The sequence below is a fragment of the Cottoperca gobio genome, chromosome 21 (assembly GCF_900634415.1).
Source record: "Cottoperca gobio chromosome 21, fCotGob3.1, whole genome shotgun sequence".
In the NCBI taxonomy this organism is placed as follows: domain Eukaryota; kingdom Metazoa; phylum Chordata; class Actinopteri; order Perciformes; family Bovichtidae; genus Cottoperca; species Cottoperca gobio.
In genome coordinates, this window is record NC_041375.1 from 3,413,376 (window position 1) to 3,430,875 (window position 17,500).

At 38.5% G+C, this 17,500-nt stretch overlaps 2 protein-coding genes across 5 annotated transcripts in view; both read left to right on the forward strand.

Moving 5' to 3' along the window:
• Positions 1 to 355: 355 nt before the first annotated feature.
• Positions 356 to 11,075, forward strand: slc10a2 (solute carrier family 10 member 2). 3 transcript variants are annotated; one of them, XM_029459262.1, is made up of 8 exons: positions 356 to 467; positions 4,557 to 4,611; positions 5,836 to 6,435; positions 7,257 to 7,375; positions 7,541 to 7,629; positions 7,776 to 7,951; positions 8,161 to 8,318; positions 9,787 to 11,075. In XM_029459262.1, the coding sequence occupies exons 3-8, from the start codon at positions 6,041 to 6,043 to the stop codon at positions 9,978 to 9,980; spliced, it is 1,131 nt and encodes a 376-aa protein (XP_029315122.1). In that variant the 5' UTR covers positions 356 to 467; positions 4,557 to 4,611; positions 5,836 to 6,040; the 3' UTR covers positions 9,981 to 11,075. The 3 variants fall into 3 exon arrangements, with proteins under 3 accessions (XP_029315122.1, XP_029315121.1, XP_029315123.1); XM_029459261.1 differs by having other exon boundaries at positions 5,872 to 6,435; XM_029459263.1 differs by lacking the exons at positions 356 to 467; positions 4,557 to 4,611 and having other exon boundaries at positions 5,391 to 6,435.
• Positions 11,076 to 13,976: 2,901 nt separating this feature from the next.
• klhdc3l (kelch domain containing 3-like) overlaps positions 13,977 to 17,500 on the forward strand; it is a 10,443-nt gene continuing 6,919 nt past the window's right edge. Inside the window, exon 1 of one of the 2 annotated variants that reach the window (XM_029458411.1) lies at positions 13,977 to 14,063. The gene's annotated coding sequence lies outside the window, so the exon portion shown is untranslated. Of the gene's footprint in view, positions 14,088 to 17,500 lie in introns of both variants that reach the window. The other variant, XM_029458412.1, reaches the window with a different exon arrangement.

Below are 17,500 nucleotides of genomic sequence, written 5' to 3' on the forward strand. Positions count from 1 at the left end.
GACACGTCACTCCAAATGATCTCTGTGTACTAATAATGACTTTATACAGAGATCATATGTCAATGTTGTGTTAACGTAGTTCTGCTGCCCCCAAAGTGGCTAAACACAAAATAATTTATCTGAGCATTTTTCCCTGAATCATAAACATAATTTTTTACATTTCTTGATTTTAGTATCAACAAAGTGACAGTTTTGGAGAAGTCCAAAACTGTCACAAGAACAAGTCCTAGATGATGGAATGGCTTGTTCTTTTTAAAATGTTTAAAAGGCATACACATGTGATGTGCAGGGCAGACGCTGAGTTTCCATCACTGGAGACTGACGGCTCTGAACGTGCTCAAGTGAAGGACTGTCGCTGCGTTCAAGACAACTCTGAGGTCGAACGTCCGACCTCCAATGCACTCCTGGTGCACCACTGCAAACGTTAACAACACCATGGCTGACCATAACAGAGTGATGTTTCTTTGGTAAGTGTGCCAGCAGTGCAGCCTCCACAATTGTTGGCCTTTTTAACCTTTGTGCAGAAAACATCATTTTCAGAGGTTGTTTGTCTGACAAGTTACCTAATAACATTGCCGACATATTTTGACATACATGCAGAACAGGTTTTTTAATTGTACTTTTTCTAGCAAGAGGTTGGAAATGTTCGAGTTCCGAGTTGTTTGGAACGCAGCATGAGTTGTGGAGAACTGTGGCTTTGAGTGTGGTGCAACAGGGAAGGGAAGAGTGTGAACAAGAACATTCAGCAGGGAGATTATATTGCTGCTCAGGATCAATCTATCATTCAGCTGTGAACACAAACGGAGGTGTGCACTTCACATTCTGACTGAACACTTACAAGTTAACTTGATGGATGTTTGCTCATCGATCTCAACTAAGATATGAGATATGTACTTACTGTCATTTATTGTTATGACATTCCTTAAGCAACACTTTTTATATTACTCTACTCTATCAGTACATTTTTATTCATCCCAATGAAAGTTGCTTTAAGTTTTATTTCACCAGTTTAGTGTTTTCTTGTGTAGCTTAACAGAAATACAACTTGCATTTCATTTTGCAACCTTGAGTTGTAGAAAGAACAAGAAATGAACCTTGAACTTTGAAAATGCAGCTGTTTGTGCTCAGAAGAAATGCAAAGTAAATCAGTAGGCTGACTGGTCTGCACTCATTGTTAGAAGTCACTTTGAAATATATAAACAGTCAAAATAATGATACAAAGTAACACAGATTTTGCTTTTCACTGAATCTGGTTACCACACATAAAGTGGAATCTAAAAGAAATGATTGTCTCATTATTGTCAACTAAATGAGTTACGACTGTTAAACAAACTAGTGATCATTTTGGAAAGTCAGAGTAAAAGGACATGAAAATATGCAAAAATAAGAAAGAAAAAAAAACACGTTTATGTAAACCAATAAAAAAATGTGCAATGGGTGTACATGTGGATCAACACCCACACTGGAAAATAACAAGAACATTTTACTAAGTTAGAATTTATTAAAAGGCTGAAAACAATTAAATAAAAGAGGTCAGTAAAAAACTAAACACAATACTATACAATAAAATACATGGCAACATGAATATATTTACTTAGTACTTATTAAAGGGCTGCAACTAACGATTATTTTCATGATTGATTAGTCTGCAGATAATTCTTTCTCCATTTATCAATTAATCTTTTTGTCCATAAAGTGTAAGAAAATAGTGAAAAAATGAAAGGCTGATACTTAGGTATCAGAAACATGATGATACTCTAATGAAAACATAGTTATGAATATTATTATTATTATATTATTATATTTCTGCTAATAGATCCCCCTAAATTCCCCCTAAATACTACACACTGTCCCTTTAAAAGTAACTTAAGCATACATGAAATGCATATCTTTTTCAGCCACACAGAATCTTGAATAAGTTGTAAGTGTAATGGCTCGATACGTTTGCACAGCTGTGACCAGTTGCACACTAACACTTCCCAAACACTAAACTCATTGATCCTGACAAACCTTCATATGTTTCAGAAAACTAACATTTGATATACTTGAAGTTTTTCATGATTTGTCCTTTGTATGCAGTTTAATGGTAGAAATGTGACATAACATCCTATATACAGTATATGTTCACCTGAACTTGTTCTGTAATCACTTTAAAATGTAATGAAAAGAAACACAAATGAAAATATAACACAAAATGTAACATCCCAAATAAGCTGTTGTTGTCACTTGTATGTAGACACGTCTTCTGCTTCTGAGTTCTGCTGAGCTGCTGAAGTTAGTTCAGCAGAGTGGTTATACAGAATGTATAAATGTGATGGGAAACATCTATTCTGCAAAGAACAATGGACGTATCAGATCAGCAGACATGTAGTCGTAAACGTTTTATAGAAACTAGTTGACATGGGGTCAAGGTCACATGCTGAACATCATTGTATCCTCTCTCTTTTTTTTTTTATTCAACCACTGTGGGGCAGTTTCCCAAAGGTGTCTTTATTTCCTTATTTTACAGTGTAGCCAATACATAAAGCACCCATCAGATCAGATTAGATTGTTATCTGCCATCAGATCACCTAAGATAATGGCCTTGACGTGACACAAACCTTCACACAGCAGGAGCAGAAAGATACTTAACATTTACTGCGTCCTGAACGAAGGACACGTCAGATGGAGAGAAAAAGATAAAAGCTGATGGGACAGATAAAGACATGATAAGACTCCATAAGTCCACTGATCTTTCCTCATACCACAGGACTGATTTAGACATACATAAAGAACAATACTCTGCACACACCTTCACACTTTATGAGACGTGAACAGGAATGTGAATCACCGCTCAAAGCTTTTACAGGTGTAGCTTATGTATCCGCTTAAAATCACTACATAAATACACGTTTTTTGGAGATAGTACTGTAATATAATCATGATAAGCAATTAAGACATGAGTCATTGGGGTAGGCTTTCATCTACAAATGCCAAGGACATCTTTATTGCTTTGTCCAGGACTTCCTCTGCCATGGAAACCCTTCAAAATGTTTAAATAACAACATCAATGAAAAGCATTAAAGGCATAGTTTGGATTGTCTGAAGTGAGGTTGTATGAGCTACTTCTCCACAGTCAGTGTGTCACCTGCATCCCCAGAGAACAGAGAGGAGTACCAGACACTTATTTATATAAGTCAACACAATGTAATGTTCACATCAGTGGTCTCCTGCTGTGCACCCTGTTCCTCTTTAGCTTTTGTTGTGCACATAAAAGTGCAAATTATATTTGTATATATTGTTTGTACACATTATAAACACATAGTTTTCCTGCAGACATGTTGATGTGTCCTGACTTGTTATGGATAGAAAACAACAGCATTAATGATGGCTCCTTTGCACCAATTAAAAAGGTTATTAGTTTAACAGTGTTTGGCGAGTCAACACGTACTGCATGCTGCAGGGGCTGTCTCACTGTAGTGACCAGCACACATGACTGTGCGTTTTACAAAGTCAGCAGACAGCCTCGCCTCACTTTTCCCCCTCATGTTAAAATGTCCATGACAACTGTAGGGGAGGTGAATCACTGTTTAAGTTATATTAAGGCTTATAAAGTTATGCATATTTAAGGCTGTGGCTGCTTCCTGTAGATCATTAAAAAGTCTTAAATGGCATTGAATTCATCAAAAAAAAATCTGGAATCAATCTTTCAAAAGTCTTAAATACATGGGGAGTAAGATTTTATGAATCGTTCTTTTTCTCTGAAATTGCAATATAAAATCTCAAAACAATTGGTAAGATGTATTTTTAAATAATTTACTGATTGCCTCTCATATTATCGCCACGCAGATCAGGATAGCAGAACCAACAACACGCCGGGATTTTCAAAATAAAGGATGTGTTCCACTGGACCAAAAAAGTCATGCTTTATGTTACAAGAAACATTTGGTTGAAATTGTCCCTAACCCAAGTCATTGGTGTTGCTGTTTTTCTTTCAATTTTTGGTTAAAAGTCTTGAATCTAAGTTGCATTAAGCTGCAGGAACCCTGTTCCCCGATGTCAACACATAAAGGTTGCATCAAACAACGTGTTGCTGCATCTTCTCCACGTTTACATTAGTGAAGAAAAAGAAATATTGGAATAAAAATTGACCACCATCATTGGTTATCAGTTGTTATGTCAGTCTAATGAAAACATTTTGATAAATGCAGGTCAGGGTCCAAATGGAAGCCCAGTGTCCACCGCAGCCTAATTAGTGACAAGTTACTTCCAGTTCAACAGAATTGAACAAATCTTGTCTGGCACAGTCTCAACAAAAACCTTTTAAGTGTCATGAAGGGTCTAATGTTAAACTGCAATAAATTATATAGATCACATTATTGCTTTTATTGTGTCTACTTCATTTGATTGCATACAAGTCTGAAAATGTATCCACAAAATGTGATGGATGGAGATCTTCCACACTATTTCTTTTATATACAGTACAGTACGTAGTGGCTTTTGCAGCTTTTATTGTTGAATACAATATATAAGATGTTCTTTAGCTGGTGTTGACTGGTTGTCCTTTAACTTTACAGTTAAGCATTACACTTCCAGAATGAGGCAGACACACTTCAACAGGACCCTGGGAAGGTAAGAACAACACAATTATTTTTAACGGAAAAAGAAATACAGAATGAGAAGTAGGTTGTTTGTTTTTGTACGGCAAAGCTATTTGAAGTTTGTGTAACTCTCGTGCGCTCCTTGACTTTGGGCAAACCACAGGGAATGAGTGTCAGCTTGTAGAACATTATGATGGGATTTTTATTACACTTTTTTTATTGTTTCCATACTTGGCATTTTCATGTTTTATTGTTTTACAACATTGATTTAGGGAGGATACAACTTTCAGAGATATACAATTTCTGACACTTATAAACCAACAACACAAATGTCCATAAAATGGTCAAAATTTAAAGCAAATATAAAAAAATAAAACCCCATTCCAGTAATATTCACCAGAAGCGACTTTATCAGATATTAAAGGTGAGGCTACGTGGGTAGGTCCAGTCTGTATCAGTTTTCAGTATGGTAAATGAGCCTTCATGAGACATCGGAAGGGCAGCCACGTGTGAATGGCTTGTTGAATCCCATGTTCTGCAGCACACTGAGAACTGACTGCGTTGTCTTATTTCACATTTTGACTCCACATAAACAAAATGTATGTGCACAAGCACTGAACGTGTTCTTTCCATGATATGTCCCCTTTTAATAAATGTTCAACAAATATTGAAATAAGAATCAGCTTTATTGGCTGAGTACGTGTACACATACTGTGTGGAATTGGACTTGCTTGCTTTTTCGCCTACAGTGTGGCAACAGTCGCTATGTACTGTTTCAATCTCAGCCATTGAACCCAGTGACTCAAATGCAGTTTTTGCATATTTACAGTTGTGCCCTGATAGACCTTTCTGTACACTGAGGGATATTAAGTGCCCTGGCTTCCATTTATCCTTCTCATACTTTTCCATAAGTATGTTGCAAATGTTCCTTTTACTTAACAATCAAGTCAGGACATCTTTATTGCAATCCCTGTGTGATTTATTGTGTAAAACATATTTAAAAAAGAGGCCAAGGTAGGTGATTTTTATGCATACAGGGTGTGCCCTGTCTTTGAGAACTGTAAGTAGCTTCACTCCTTACTGGCACTGCAGGATGATGATGCTGCATAGCTGCCCAATAAAGTTTTAAGAGGCCAAAGGGCATGTTATAATGAGATTTCACATTTCAGAATGATTCTCTTTTTATATGCATGTGCTTTTGAACACTGACCCCATAAAAACATTAAGTATTGGTTAATTTTTTATTTGTTTTCAGACGATTTACCCTCCCAAGTGTATTTGTCTGTCGCAGGGTATAAATAGCAGAGAGCCGGACGCTTTGCCACCATCTTCTTGGATATTGGAGACAGAGAAACTGGTTTAGTTTTGAGGAATCTAAGAATTACAAGCTCTCATCCAGTCTTCTCTTTTCAAATTGGGAGCCACTGATTATCCTCTTCTTCTCCCATCCATTGTCCACAATGTCCATACTAAAGGCAGTTGCGGTGCCCACTGGCTGCAACCCTCTTGCCACAGTGTGTTCAGGCACAAACTGCCTTGTTCCTCCCAGTAACTTCAATGACATACTGAGCCTGGTGCTGAGCATAGTGCTCACAGTAATGCTTGCTATGGTCATGTTCTCCATGGGCTGCACGGTGGATTCCAAAAAGCTGTGGGGCCACATCAGAAGACCCTGGGGCATCTTCATTGGCTTCCTCTGCCAGTTTGGCATCATGCCTTTCACAGCCTTCGCCTTATCATTGGCCTTCGGTGTGCTGCCTGTGCAGGCTATTGTCATCATCATCATGGGCTGCTGTCCTGGTGGCTCCGGCTCCAACATTATCTGCTACTGGCTGGATGGAGACATGGACCTGAGGTAAGCAACCAGCTGGGCCGGCTGGCTCATTGGATAATCTAATGTTAATTAATGAAGTGTTGTTTTGTCAAGCTATCAAATCTGTCCATCTGACACACTGGATGGTTTTCTCAAAGGAACAGCTTCAAGCAGTCATGCACAACACAGTTATGCAATATACAACAATGTTTCTATGGAGGAGCATTTCTCTCACTATATAGAGTTTTTACTGATCACATATTAAAATGTTTTCATAGGCTATTATATATTTTGACCCAGTTAATGTGTCCTAATACGCCCAACATGGCTTAGTGATAAGATAACACTTTGACCGCATTAAGGTAACTTAGGTAAAATATGTTATGGTTGCTAATGAGGTCATGGCGTACAAGTGGGAACCATATGAGTAGAGCTGCAATGATTATGTTAAAGTGAATATCTTTGGGTTTCGGACTGACAAAATAGACATTTAAAGACATCACCGTGGATGGACATTTCTTTATATTTTCTGACATTTTGTATACCAAACCATTAATTGAGAAAGTGAGTCGGTCAGATTAATTGATAATGTAAATGTAAAGTTAGTTGCAGCACTACATATGAGGAATCATTCTCAGGTCCTCACAAGGTAGCGTTCTGTGTACTGCCTGGGATGATGATTGGGCCATAATGGACCCCCATGATCAGATCCCCAAGTGCAATATCAGTTGATTATGAGACTGACACAGCATCAATTGCAGTTTTCAACCATCACATTCTTATTCTTGGGACTTGCGTCACCTGAAAATATATATGTTATTAAAGAAGGTTGTTTGACATTGACAAACTTCTCTCCTCTTCAGTATCAGTATGACAGCCTGCTCCTCTATCCTGGCCTTGGGGATGATGCCTCTCTGTTTGCTCATTTACACCTCCACCTGGACTTCTGAAAACACCATCGAGATCCCATATGACAGTATTGGTAAGGCAACTCATGGTTGATTACGAGCCCATAGAGCAAAACCTATTTTTCAGAATTATAGACAGACTTTCTAAGGTTTATTGTAAGGGCTTCCACACCCAGTATTATATTGGGTGCACTGTATAGGTTTATTATAATGATGATGTGAATTCTGTGTTTCCTCAGGTATTACTCTAGTTGCCCTTCTTATTCCAATTGCTGTGGGAATGTATGTTAAACGCAGATGGCCCCACGTGGCAAAAAAGATCCTTAAGGTAGGAAATGTTTTATGCAAAGACAATCTAAACCTTACTATAATATTTTTTGTGAATATATGATCAAGGGATTTTTTTGACACATTACCATTTACATGCATGGCTTTATCTAATTCCTGGACTGTCTGTGTGTCTGCTGCCCATAGGTAGGGTCCTTTGCAGGCTTTGCTCTCATTCTCATCATAGCAGTGGTTGGAGGAATTCTCTACCAGTCCTCCTGGGACATTGATCCCTCATTATGGATTATTGGAACTATCTACCCCTTCATTGGTTTCGGCCTGGGGTTCTTGTTGGCCCGCGTTGCAGGTCAACCCTGGAACAGGTAGGATGACATCATTGCAGTGATGTTAGCTAATAATTACTGTGTTACATAAAGCTTGTATCTTGATTACAATTTTAATTAGCTTGATAACTGGCTAAAACTGCCAAAGGTGTATTATAGTTTTATTCAGTTTTATAAATCATTAAACCATCAACAAGCACTTACTAATGAATGTTATGAGATTGTTGATCATTCCCTACTTTGTTCAGATGTCGAACCATCGCGTTGGAGACGGGTTTCCAGAATTCCCAGCTGTGCAGCACCATTGTCCAGCTGTCCTTCACCCCTGCTGAGTTGGAGATCATGTTTGCATTCCCCCTCATCTACAGCATCTTCCAGCTCGTGGTAGCAGTTATATCTGTGGGAGGTGAGAGTTCAGCAGGCAGATATACGTACACAGTTAAGAATGGCAACAATAGTAGCATTTTAGTGAAAACTGGATATAAAATAATGTAGTTTGAACATATGGCGAAAGCTGTCTCGCCACTCTATAAGGCAACCCAGTTGAACAAAGTCTCTGTGGGTTTCACTGGGCCGGGTTATACTAGAACAGAAGAGGTTCATACCACTTCCGATATCAAAAGTGTTCATAGCTGATCCAAACAGACACACTAAAGCGGACTGTGAAGCCGGCTTGAAACATTTTGTCACTTCCCTTGTGCCCCACTATTATCTCATCAGCCATTTCCTACTGCAATTCTGATTCTGCTGACAGAATCTACTCTTTGAATGCTTCTTGCTGACTGGCTGCATGGTGACATGTTGATTGTTGTCTTGCTCATTCATCCAGCCTTAGGTCAGCGCTCATGGTGTGTTTCATTCCAAAAGTTTTTTTTTTCCGACTTGAAAAGTCAGGAAAACCTCACCAGCCCTGACCTCAAAATCCAAGATGGCTGCTCCGGCATCAACTAAGGGAACTATAACTGCAAGGATAGGTGATACAAGCAGCAGAGAAGGAGGGATGCTGATTGGCTACAGTCTGTTCAGGAACAATAACCAAAGTTAAAGTGGAAACAATCAGCTTTTCAACAACCCCCTGCCTTAGTGTTTCCAGGGGGAATATTTCAGTATTTCAGTTGTTCTACTGTCTGCCATTTTCGCTGATGGGGATAGTAACTGCAAAGGATTTACATTAATACTCTTTGGTAACTGGGGATAGCTACCAGTAGCTAGGAGAAAGCGATATCCTCTTCCTGTTTTGGTTGCACAATGGTTGACGCACTTCCTTTTTTAGCCGTACATTTTCACAGGAGGCTGTCGACCCGGTGGCAAACAGAATTTCATGGGTATGCAAGGCTTATATAGAACCAACGATGATGACATTATTCTACAGCCATTTCATTGTGCAATCAACATTTAATCCTTCATGATAAATTCAAGCTAGAAAACGTGTCTCTTGCCACCTAAATGACAATAAAGTATGTGGTAAGAAGCTGATATTCGTACCTTGTGGAATGTTGTTAGCCCCTAGCCATAGCTGCTTATGCTTGCAACCCTGCCCATGTTATCTGCTGTACTTGCCATAGCACGCAAAGTTAGCGAGGCTGGATACATTCACAACCAGAAGGGAATTCAACAGATTTTGGTCTGAACACACCTTGGTGGCAGTACAACCCAAACAAAAATCTTTTTTTGCGTGGACCACTGCCTCCATCCATTGCATCCTGATAATTGGCAGAACAAGAAAAAGACAATCCATAGATGACAGAAGAATTGTCCAGAGAAAAGGCTTATTCACTGAAGCCCAGAAAATATTAATGCTGTTTTAACAAAACATGTCAAGATCAAGATCAAAAAGATCAGTGTTTTTGAATCCATGTATTTCTCCTTTTCAGGCTACCAGACATATAAAAGGTTTTGTGGCCGTGGCTCAGTGGATGCGGACAGTGAGGCGCCAACCCTGGAAAATGCTGATGATGAATCAGCAAAAAAGAATGGACATGCTGTGGAAAATAGTGCCTTTGAGTTTGATGACAATGGCATCATAGAAGAGAAGGGTAAGGACGTCAAAAAGGTCACCCAGCTGTGAGATTACAGAACCTTGGATCAAAGACTTTGGACTTTTAGCATGAACATATAAGGCCACAGCACTACTGAAGACAGCAGCTGAACGCAACACTGTGAACACACACTGCACTCTGCAGGCTGGAGGTGTGCACTACACGTGCTGTTCTGATCCACATTGGAAATCATTTTGCAAGGACAGGGGTGCCTAATCGCCTTCCCTAGTGTGGCCAACAATTACGGGGGTGCAGACTTACACACTGCATTATATTATGTATTGTATTGAGATATTAGGCCCTTCTTTACCTTAAGTTTTTCATATATTATAATTTGCAACAAGTTACATTCTGTCAGAAAGCCTGTTGTGCCCATGTTCCTTGATCAACGGATTTATTTGTGTCTTCTTTACACGTCTTATTAATAAGGCAAACTGAATATCCAACGCTGTTTATGCGGTTTAACCATATGTCCGTATGCAAATATTTACTGTACTTTGCGCTGAATGGTGTCAAAATGAGGAATTGTGTGCACTTTTGAGAGACATTTTTTTACAATCGTCAAACCTACTAAAAGAGCATACTGTTTTTATGTTTATAAAAGAGGTTATGTATTTTTTTAATTATTTTTCTCTATTCTAATGTAGCAGATGAAATCAGTGGTAACTACAGACCATTGTTGGCCCTTGGGCACTGATGCAAACTTATGTTGCGTGTTCTCTGCTCTATCCCATTCTTTTAAGCCTCATTTATACGAGTACATAAATAAAAGTAGGGGTGATAGGGCTCAGATGAATCTTGGCATTTTGAAACATGCAAGCTTGTGGTTTTACATATCCATCCAAACTGAAGAAACAGGGGTATGCAGTAATCCCAGTATATTTATGAAACATATTCACACTTCACATATTCACATTCATAATTTATTAGTCATTGTGCAAATGTGAAAAACACAGAACTGAGATTTTCAGGGATGTACATTAACAAAATATTTTTGCAGAGCCTCTTCTCCTATTTACAACTATGTTTAAGAAATGTGTCTTCTGAAATGATGAGTTTGTATCCATTTTGTGTGGTCTATTTTGTTGTAATAATTACAACAGATGTTTTGATGTGAATGTAAGTTCTGGCATCCAACTCAATAAACATAATATTTGTTAGCCTTTTGTTGTATGTGTTTATTTGATGTATGGTGCCTATAGAAAGTCATCATACCCTGTGAAAATCTTTACCTTTTGTCACATTACACCCTGGAAACTAAAATAAGAAGAAATTCTGTACACTTATTAAAAATGAATTGGTGAAATACCTGGTTTTGATAAGTGATCAGCCCCTGAGAGTATACCATTATAAACTTGCTCACGTGCAACCAATCAACTTCCAGATCAAACACCAGGCTAACTGCCCCCTACCGGACATCCATTCAAGTGATTCAGAATCAAACCAGCTGTTTCTTGAGGATTCCACTATTTGTTAATGCATGGTTCTGCAAATAATTAACCATGGTTGGAAAAGTGCTTTCAAAAGGCCTCTGGGATAAAGTTGTAGGAAGGCACAAGTTAGGTGAAGGCTACACAAATGATTTGAAGGCTTTAGCTATCCCTCTGTACTGTGCAGAGCATCATTAAGAAGTGGAAAGCGTATGGCACCACCAACACCTTGCCTAGATCAGGCCGTCCATCCAAACTGGTTGACCGAACTACGAGGACATTGATCAGAGAAGCTACCAAGAGGCCGAAGACAACTTTGAAGGACTTACAAGTCTTTATGGCTGGGACTGGTCGGTCTGTGCATGTGACAACAAAGCTGACCTGTATGACAGGGTGGCAAGAAAGAAGCCTTTTCTCAAAAGGTGCCACACTCAGTCTCGTTTGTGCAAAAAAACACACCTGGAAGACTCTGTTGCCATGTGGTAAAAGGTTCTATGGTCAGATGAGACTAAGATTGAACTTTTTGGACTGAATTCCAAACGCTATGTTTGGCGAAAACTGAACACAGCACACCACCCAAAACACACCATACCTACTGTGAAGCATGGTGGTGGCAACATCATGTTGTAGGGATGTTTCTCTTCAGCAGTGACTGGGCACTTGGTCAGGATTGAAGGGAAAATGGATGCTGCCAAGTTCACCCACATTCTTGAGGAAAACCTGCGTCTTTCTGCTAGACAGCTGAAGATGGGCAGGTCATTCACCTTCTAACACGACAACGATCCTAAACATTCCGCCAAAAGAACAACGCAGTAGCTTAAGGACAGGAAGGTGAATGTCCTTGAGTGTCCAAGTCAGAGCCCTGACTTAAATCTGATAGAACATCTGTGAAGAGAGCAGTCCATCGCCCCTCACCATGAAATTTGACTGAACGCGAACAATTCTGCAACAAATAATGTGCAAATATTCTCCAATCTAGGTGTGCAAAGCTAGTAGAGACATATTCAAATAGATTGATGGCTGTAATTGCAGCAAAAAGTGGCTCTACAAAGTATTAAATCAGGGAACTGATGACTTTTCCAACCCTGTTATTCTAGTTTTTCATTTTTTTATTCATTTTCAGAACTGTCGACTTTTTTTTGTTATTAGTTTGATGTTCTAAGGGTACATTTGTAAATAAAGCTGGAAAAAGTCTTTCTTTTAATGGGTTTTGATTTCAGGCAGTACGGCAAATAAAGTAACTTTTTCAAAGGGTTATGATGACTTTCTATAGGCACTGTAGAAGTGATTATTTGGAGAATATAAGGATTTTTTTAATACACACGAATATCTTAATTATTCAAATGACAATGACCCTTATGCACTTGTGAGAAAATGACACATGTAGATTTTCGTCTTTAACGTAATGTAAAACAAAAGTACCAGTACAAGGTCTGAAACATATTGCTTTCCAACCATAAAATAATCACATTTAATTCTTATAGTTGTTCAAAGTCCAAGCTGTGACTGTTAAAGCAGTCCACAGTCACAAAACTACAATTAAAGAGCTCTCATGTGATAATTGACGTGTCCAGCTGTCCTTGACTCAATGCACAAGTGTGCATTGAGTAGTGCAGAGCAAAAAATGCACTTCAGAGTGTGCTCGACCTGCACCCTTCCCTTCACATACTTGCTCCTCCTCCGGATGAGTCCACTGCAGCTGCCTTCACTTACTGATAGAAATACTGGGAATTCTCAAACTTCCTCATGACCATAATTGCTAAAAAATCTCCCCATTTTCATACTAAATTAAATATACCGTAGTAACTATTGTATGTATATTTTATAGATTTAAGATAATAGTCAATTGAGTAGTCTCATTATGAACAGCAGTCATGTTTTTTTACTCGTTTTCATGTTATCGCCTTATGACCCTGTAAAATTGGCGTTTTAGTTTGTCTAATAAGACTCCTCGCTGCACATTTGCGGGTGTGTAAACAAAATAGGTGCATTTCCATCAACCTGTTTTTATGCGACAAAGAGTAATGGAAACATAGGGTGTTTCACAATGTCAAGGAAGGATCCTTAAACAACATCAAAACCTGCTGCTGATTTTCTCGAAATTTGGTTACAATTTGGACAGAAACCTTGCCTCCGATTGGTTTTGTTGCAAGTTGGACACATTCTCTTCAGCCAGAATAGGAAACATATGCATGAGTGTGTGCAGGGCCTTTAACAGAAACATGTAACAACTGTGGATAGTCTGCTACTTTGACTTTGACTACTTTGACTTTGACTTCATTTAACTTTAGCAACAGATGGTGTACATATTCATATCACACAGAAAACACATTGGCTAAGTCTGACAATATGACAATAATATCAATGCATGTGCAATGTCCCTGTAAAATTAATAATATACATGCTTGGAAATATAAAGTTGCATTTTCTTTTCTTTTTTTCTACAACAAAAGTGCTGAGTCCAAGCACAAATTCAGCAAACATTTACAAAAACAGCACAGTTTAACGAACGAACTGTTTTTGTATCTTTCAAACCAAGATCTTATCTCAAACCAAGCACGCAACACAATATTTTCAGGACTTTCTCATTTATAAGTTGCAGTTTACGAGTTGACTCTGAATGCGGCAAAAGCCCGTTTACAGAGAGACAACAATCAGGCGAAGAGAAGCAGTTAGGATCTCGTAAGTAGCTAATTATTCTTTACAGTAAGTCACAATATTTTAAAACAATATCATTTATTTGGCCCTGAAAAATTGAATGTCATATGTCTTTTTAGCATCGAATAACAGTTATATCCGCAAAGAAGAAAAGTTCACCTCATTTCCTCTTTTTCAACTTTACCGTTATTAACGTTAACCCTGTTTGTTCTTTAATTTGACAGCACGAGACACTGAAAGAGACTATATAGTTAGTTAAAACTTACAATAATGTTATCAAGTAAACTCCTAAATACACGTTGTTGGTGTTCTCTTGGAAACTGAGCCCTAAATGAACGGGTCGCATTCCTCTCTAAGTGGTCTGCTAGCTAACCAAAGACTGTTTTATATGTAACGTTATGTAGCTAACGATAAACTCATGTTAGAGGTAGTTAATTTAGTTATCGTTACATAGGTGAAAGTCTCACGTTGGCCTAACTATAGCAAGATAACGAAAAAGAAGCATTTACGTTAACCTAAATAATCTATAGAGTTAACACAGAAAGTTAGCTGTTAAACCAGAGGAATTTGGGATAACTGTATTTGGGATAATCATGGGCCTGACTTCAAATGATGACTATACGTGATATATTGTAGGGTCCATTGCTGTGTCACTAAAGTGATCCGTCAAAACTGAGAGGAAATAGCCTCCGTTTTAAAGTGTCCCATTATTTGTAGAGGTACTCTAATATTCTAATATTCTAATATTCAATGATTCAAGCGTCATTTATTGTCATTCTGCAACTAGGGCGATCACAATCACAATAGAGGTCATTTCATACATCGATAGCGATATTTATCACGAGATTTTCAGGAATTTTTATATATAAATAGTCTATATGAAATAACCACATGGTAAAGCCTATTTTCGTGTAGTCTGTGTGAAATAAATACTTGACAAATGAAAAGTATTTTCTCATTTTATTAAGAACTTTAATGCAAAATAAACAGTTTCAAGTGAAATTATAGAGAACAAATGAATAAATATTAGACATTAGACATATCTTTCATACTTTAATACATTGTTCTGTTTTTGTTGACACTTTATCCATCTCACGTAGAAGAGCACACGTATTAGAAATGGCTTACAATATAATTCATTACAATAAAACTACATCCTCAAAATGTATTTTCAGAATCAGAAATCCTTTATTAGTCCAATAACGGGGAAATGTACCTTGTTACAGCAAGAGAACATATGGTGGTGAGTACACAATAATTAAATAGAATTAAAAAAGTACAAAGTGGTTGATAAAAAGTTGTACAAGTGAATATTGCACATGGCAGTGACAATTGCACAACAGTGGTGTTGGTGTGGTGGTCTACTAGGGGCCGTGGTGATGGTACAGTCTGACCGCTGCAGGGAGAAAGGACCTACAGTATCTCTCCGTGAGCGGGTGAAGCAGCCTGTCCTGTCACTGAAGGAGCTGCACAGTGCGGACAAAGTGTCCTGGAGGGGGACTTGTTGTCCAATAGAGAGGACAGCTTGACCGTCATTATTATATCGCATCATCAGAGACTCGGAGTAGAGCCGCTGCTCCTTTACGTTGAAAGGAGCCAGTTGAGGTGGTTCGGGCATCTAGTAAGGATGCCACCTGGGCGCCTCCCTAGGGAGGTGTTCCAGGGACCTCCAGCTGGGAGGAGACCCCGGGGAAGACCCAGGTCAATGTATATTTGATATTCTGTATTTAATCCTTTCTTATCTGACCAGGATTTATTTTCAGTGGAATATAAAAAAGAATTGCAATACAGTCATGTGATTTTTTGGTTTTGTTTGTTTTACTGACCACATGGCTCTTTATACAAGTAACAATCAGGTGTTTAAACAAGGCAAGAGCAAGGTGTTGCGCTACAATGTCATGACCTCGGAGCTGTTTGCTCTTGTGACAGTTTGATAAGATGCATTAGAGAGGCCTCGATGTTGTCAGAGTGAAGAGAGCACTCAGAGTGTGTCATCTCCTCAGTCATAGATATTGCAGTGTGGAAAGTTACTGTGTCACACAAAGACCAAAATGTTAAACCTCGCCCAACATGTATCTTCATGAATATTGTAAAAGGTTGTTGAAGTGAGTCATCTGCTTTCTCAATGAATGTTTAAAGTCAATCCTCGTGAATCACTTTTGGCTTTTCCTTTTTTAAGGTCAAATGCAACAACACAGAGCCTGGACTTCCTGGATTAGATTTATCACTGTTTTTAGTTAGAGTTGGGTTGGTAATATTTCAGAGCTGTGACAATTAGTGGATTCATCAATCAGTCAATTGACCAGCAACTGTTTTGATAAGCAATTAATTGTTAAAGTCCTCTATTGAGCAAAAACAGCAAACATTTGATAACTTCTCAGATGTGAGGATTTGCTGCTTGTCATTGTTGTAACAATGTAGTAAACCGTTGTGTTTTGGACTATTGGTTACAGCACAAGACATTTGACTACCTCACCAGCATTTTCCACTATTTTACATATTCACTTATAGAGCAAACCATTAAAAAAAGAAAGAAAAAAAGATTGCAGATTAATTGAGAATGAAAATCGATAATATATTTTTTTTGTATTTGACTTTGGAGCATATCATGTGACCCCCTGTGACCACCCTGTCAGTGCCATGGATCCTCTCTGTATCTTCAAATCACTTATCACAATAGGTGACTAATTGGCGCAGTGATACTATTGTAATGCGGTCACAGCTGTCTGTTTGGAGAGTATTTTACAACAGGTCGACCACGGCTCAACCAATCATACTCAAGAACCAGAACTATCAGTTTTGTAACTTTTAAATTGAACCACTAACTATGTTACATCCTTAATTTTATTTATTCTAGAACATCAACTGTCGTTGAGATTAGTCTCAGTGTTGATCGCCAAAAGCATTGTAAATAAATTGTATCATCCGAGTTATCAAATAAAACCAAAAGAATAAATAATCATGAGTGAAGTTACTGAGGGAGCCAACTGCACAAGAACAAACATTTAGCAACTGGAGAGCTTCTCCCCAGAGTCATGCGTCACAGTGTGTCTGTGTGTTTCTCCCCGGACACCAGGGCCTATAGCAGCAGTCAGGTGCTCTGTGAGTCCCAGCTCAACACCCACAGGAGGCACGCTCTGTTCAACCTTAACAACTACACTGTACGGCTAACATGTGGCTTGTTAGTGTAGGAGGCTACAGTACTGATCAGGTATCATCAGATGAGTAAGGATAACAGCTCATCCATTTTCTTCTATTCCTGTTCTCAGAGCCATCACATCACAAGGCACCTGACAGCCTTTTTCTCAGCATGATTGTAGTTTGTACATTGCTGAAGCGGGGTTTCCCTCTGGAAGTTGTTTGATGGTGGATTACATCCACAGGATGTTTTGGAGGAGCAGACAGAGCTGTGGTTCTGTGCTCTTCTTTAAAACAACACTGATCCTGGTCATTGACGCAAA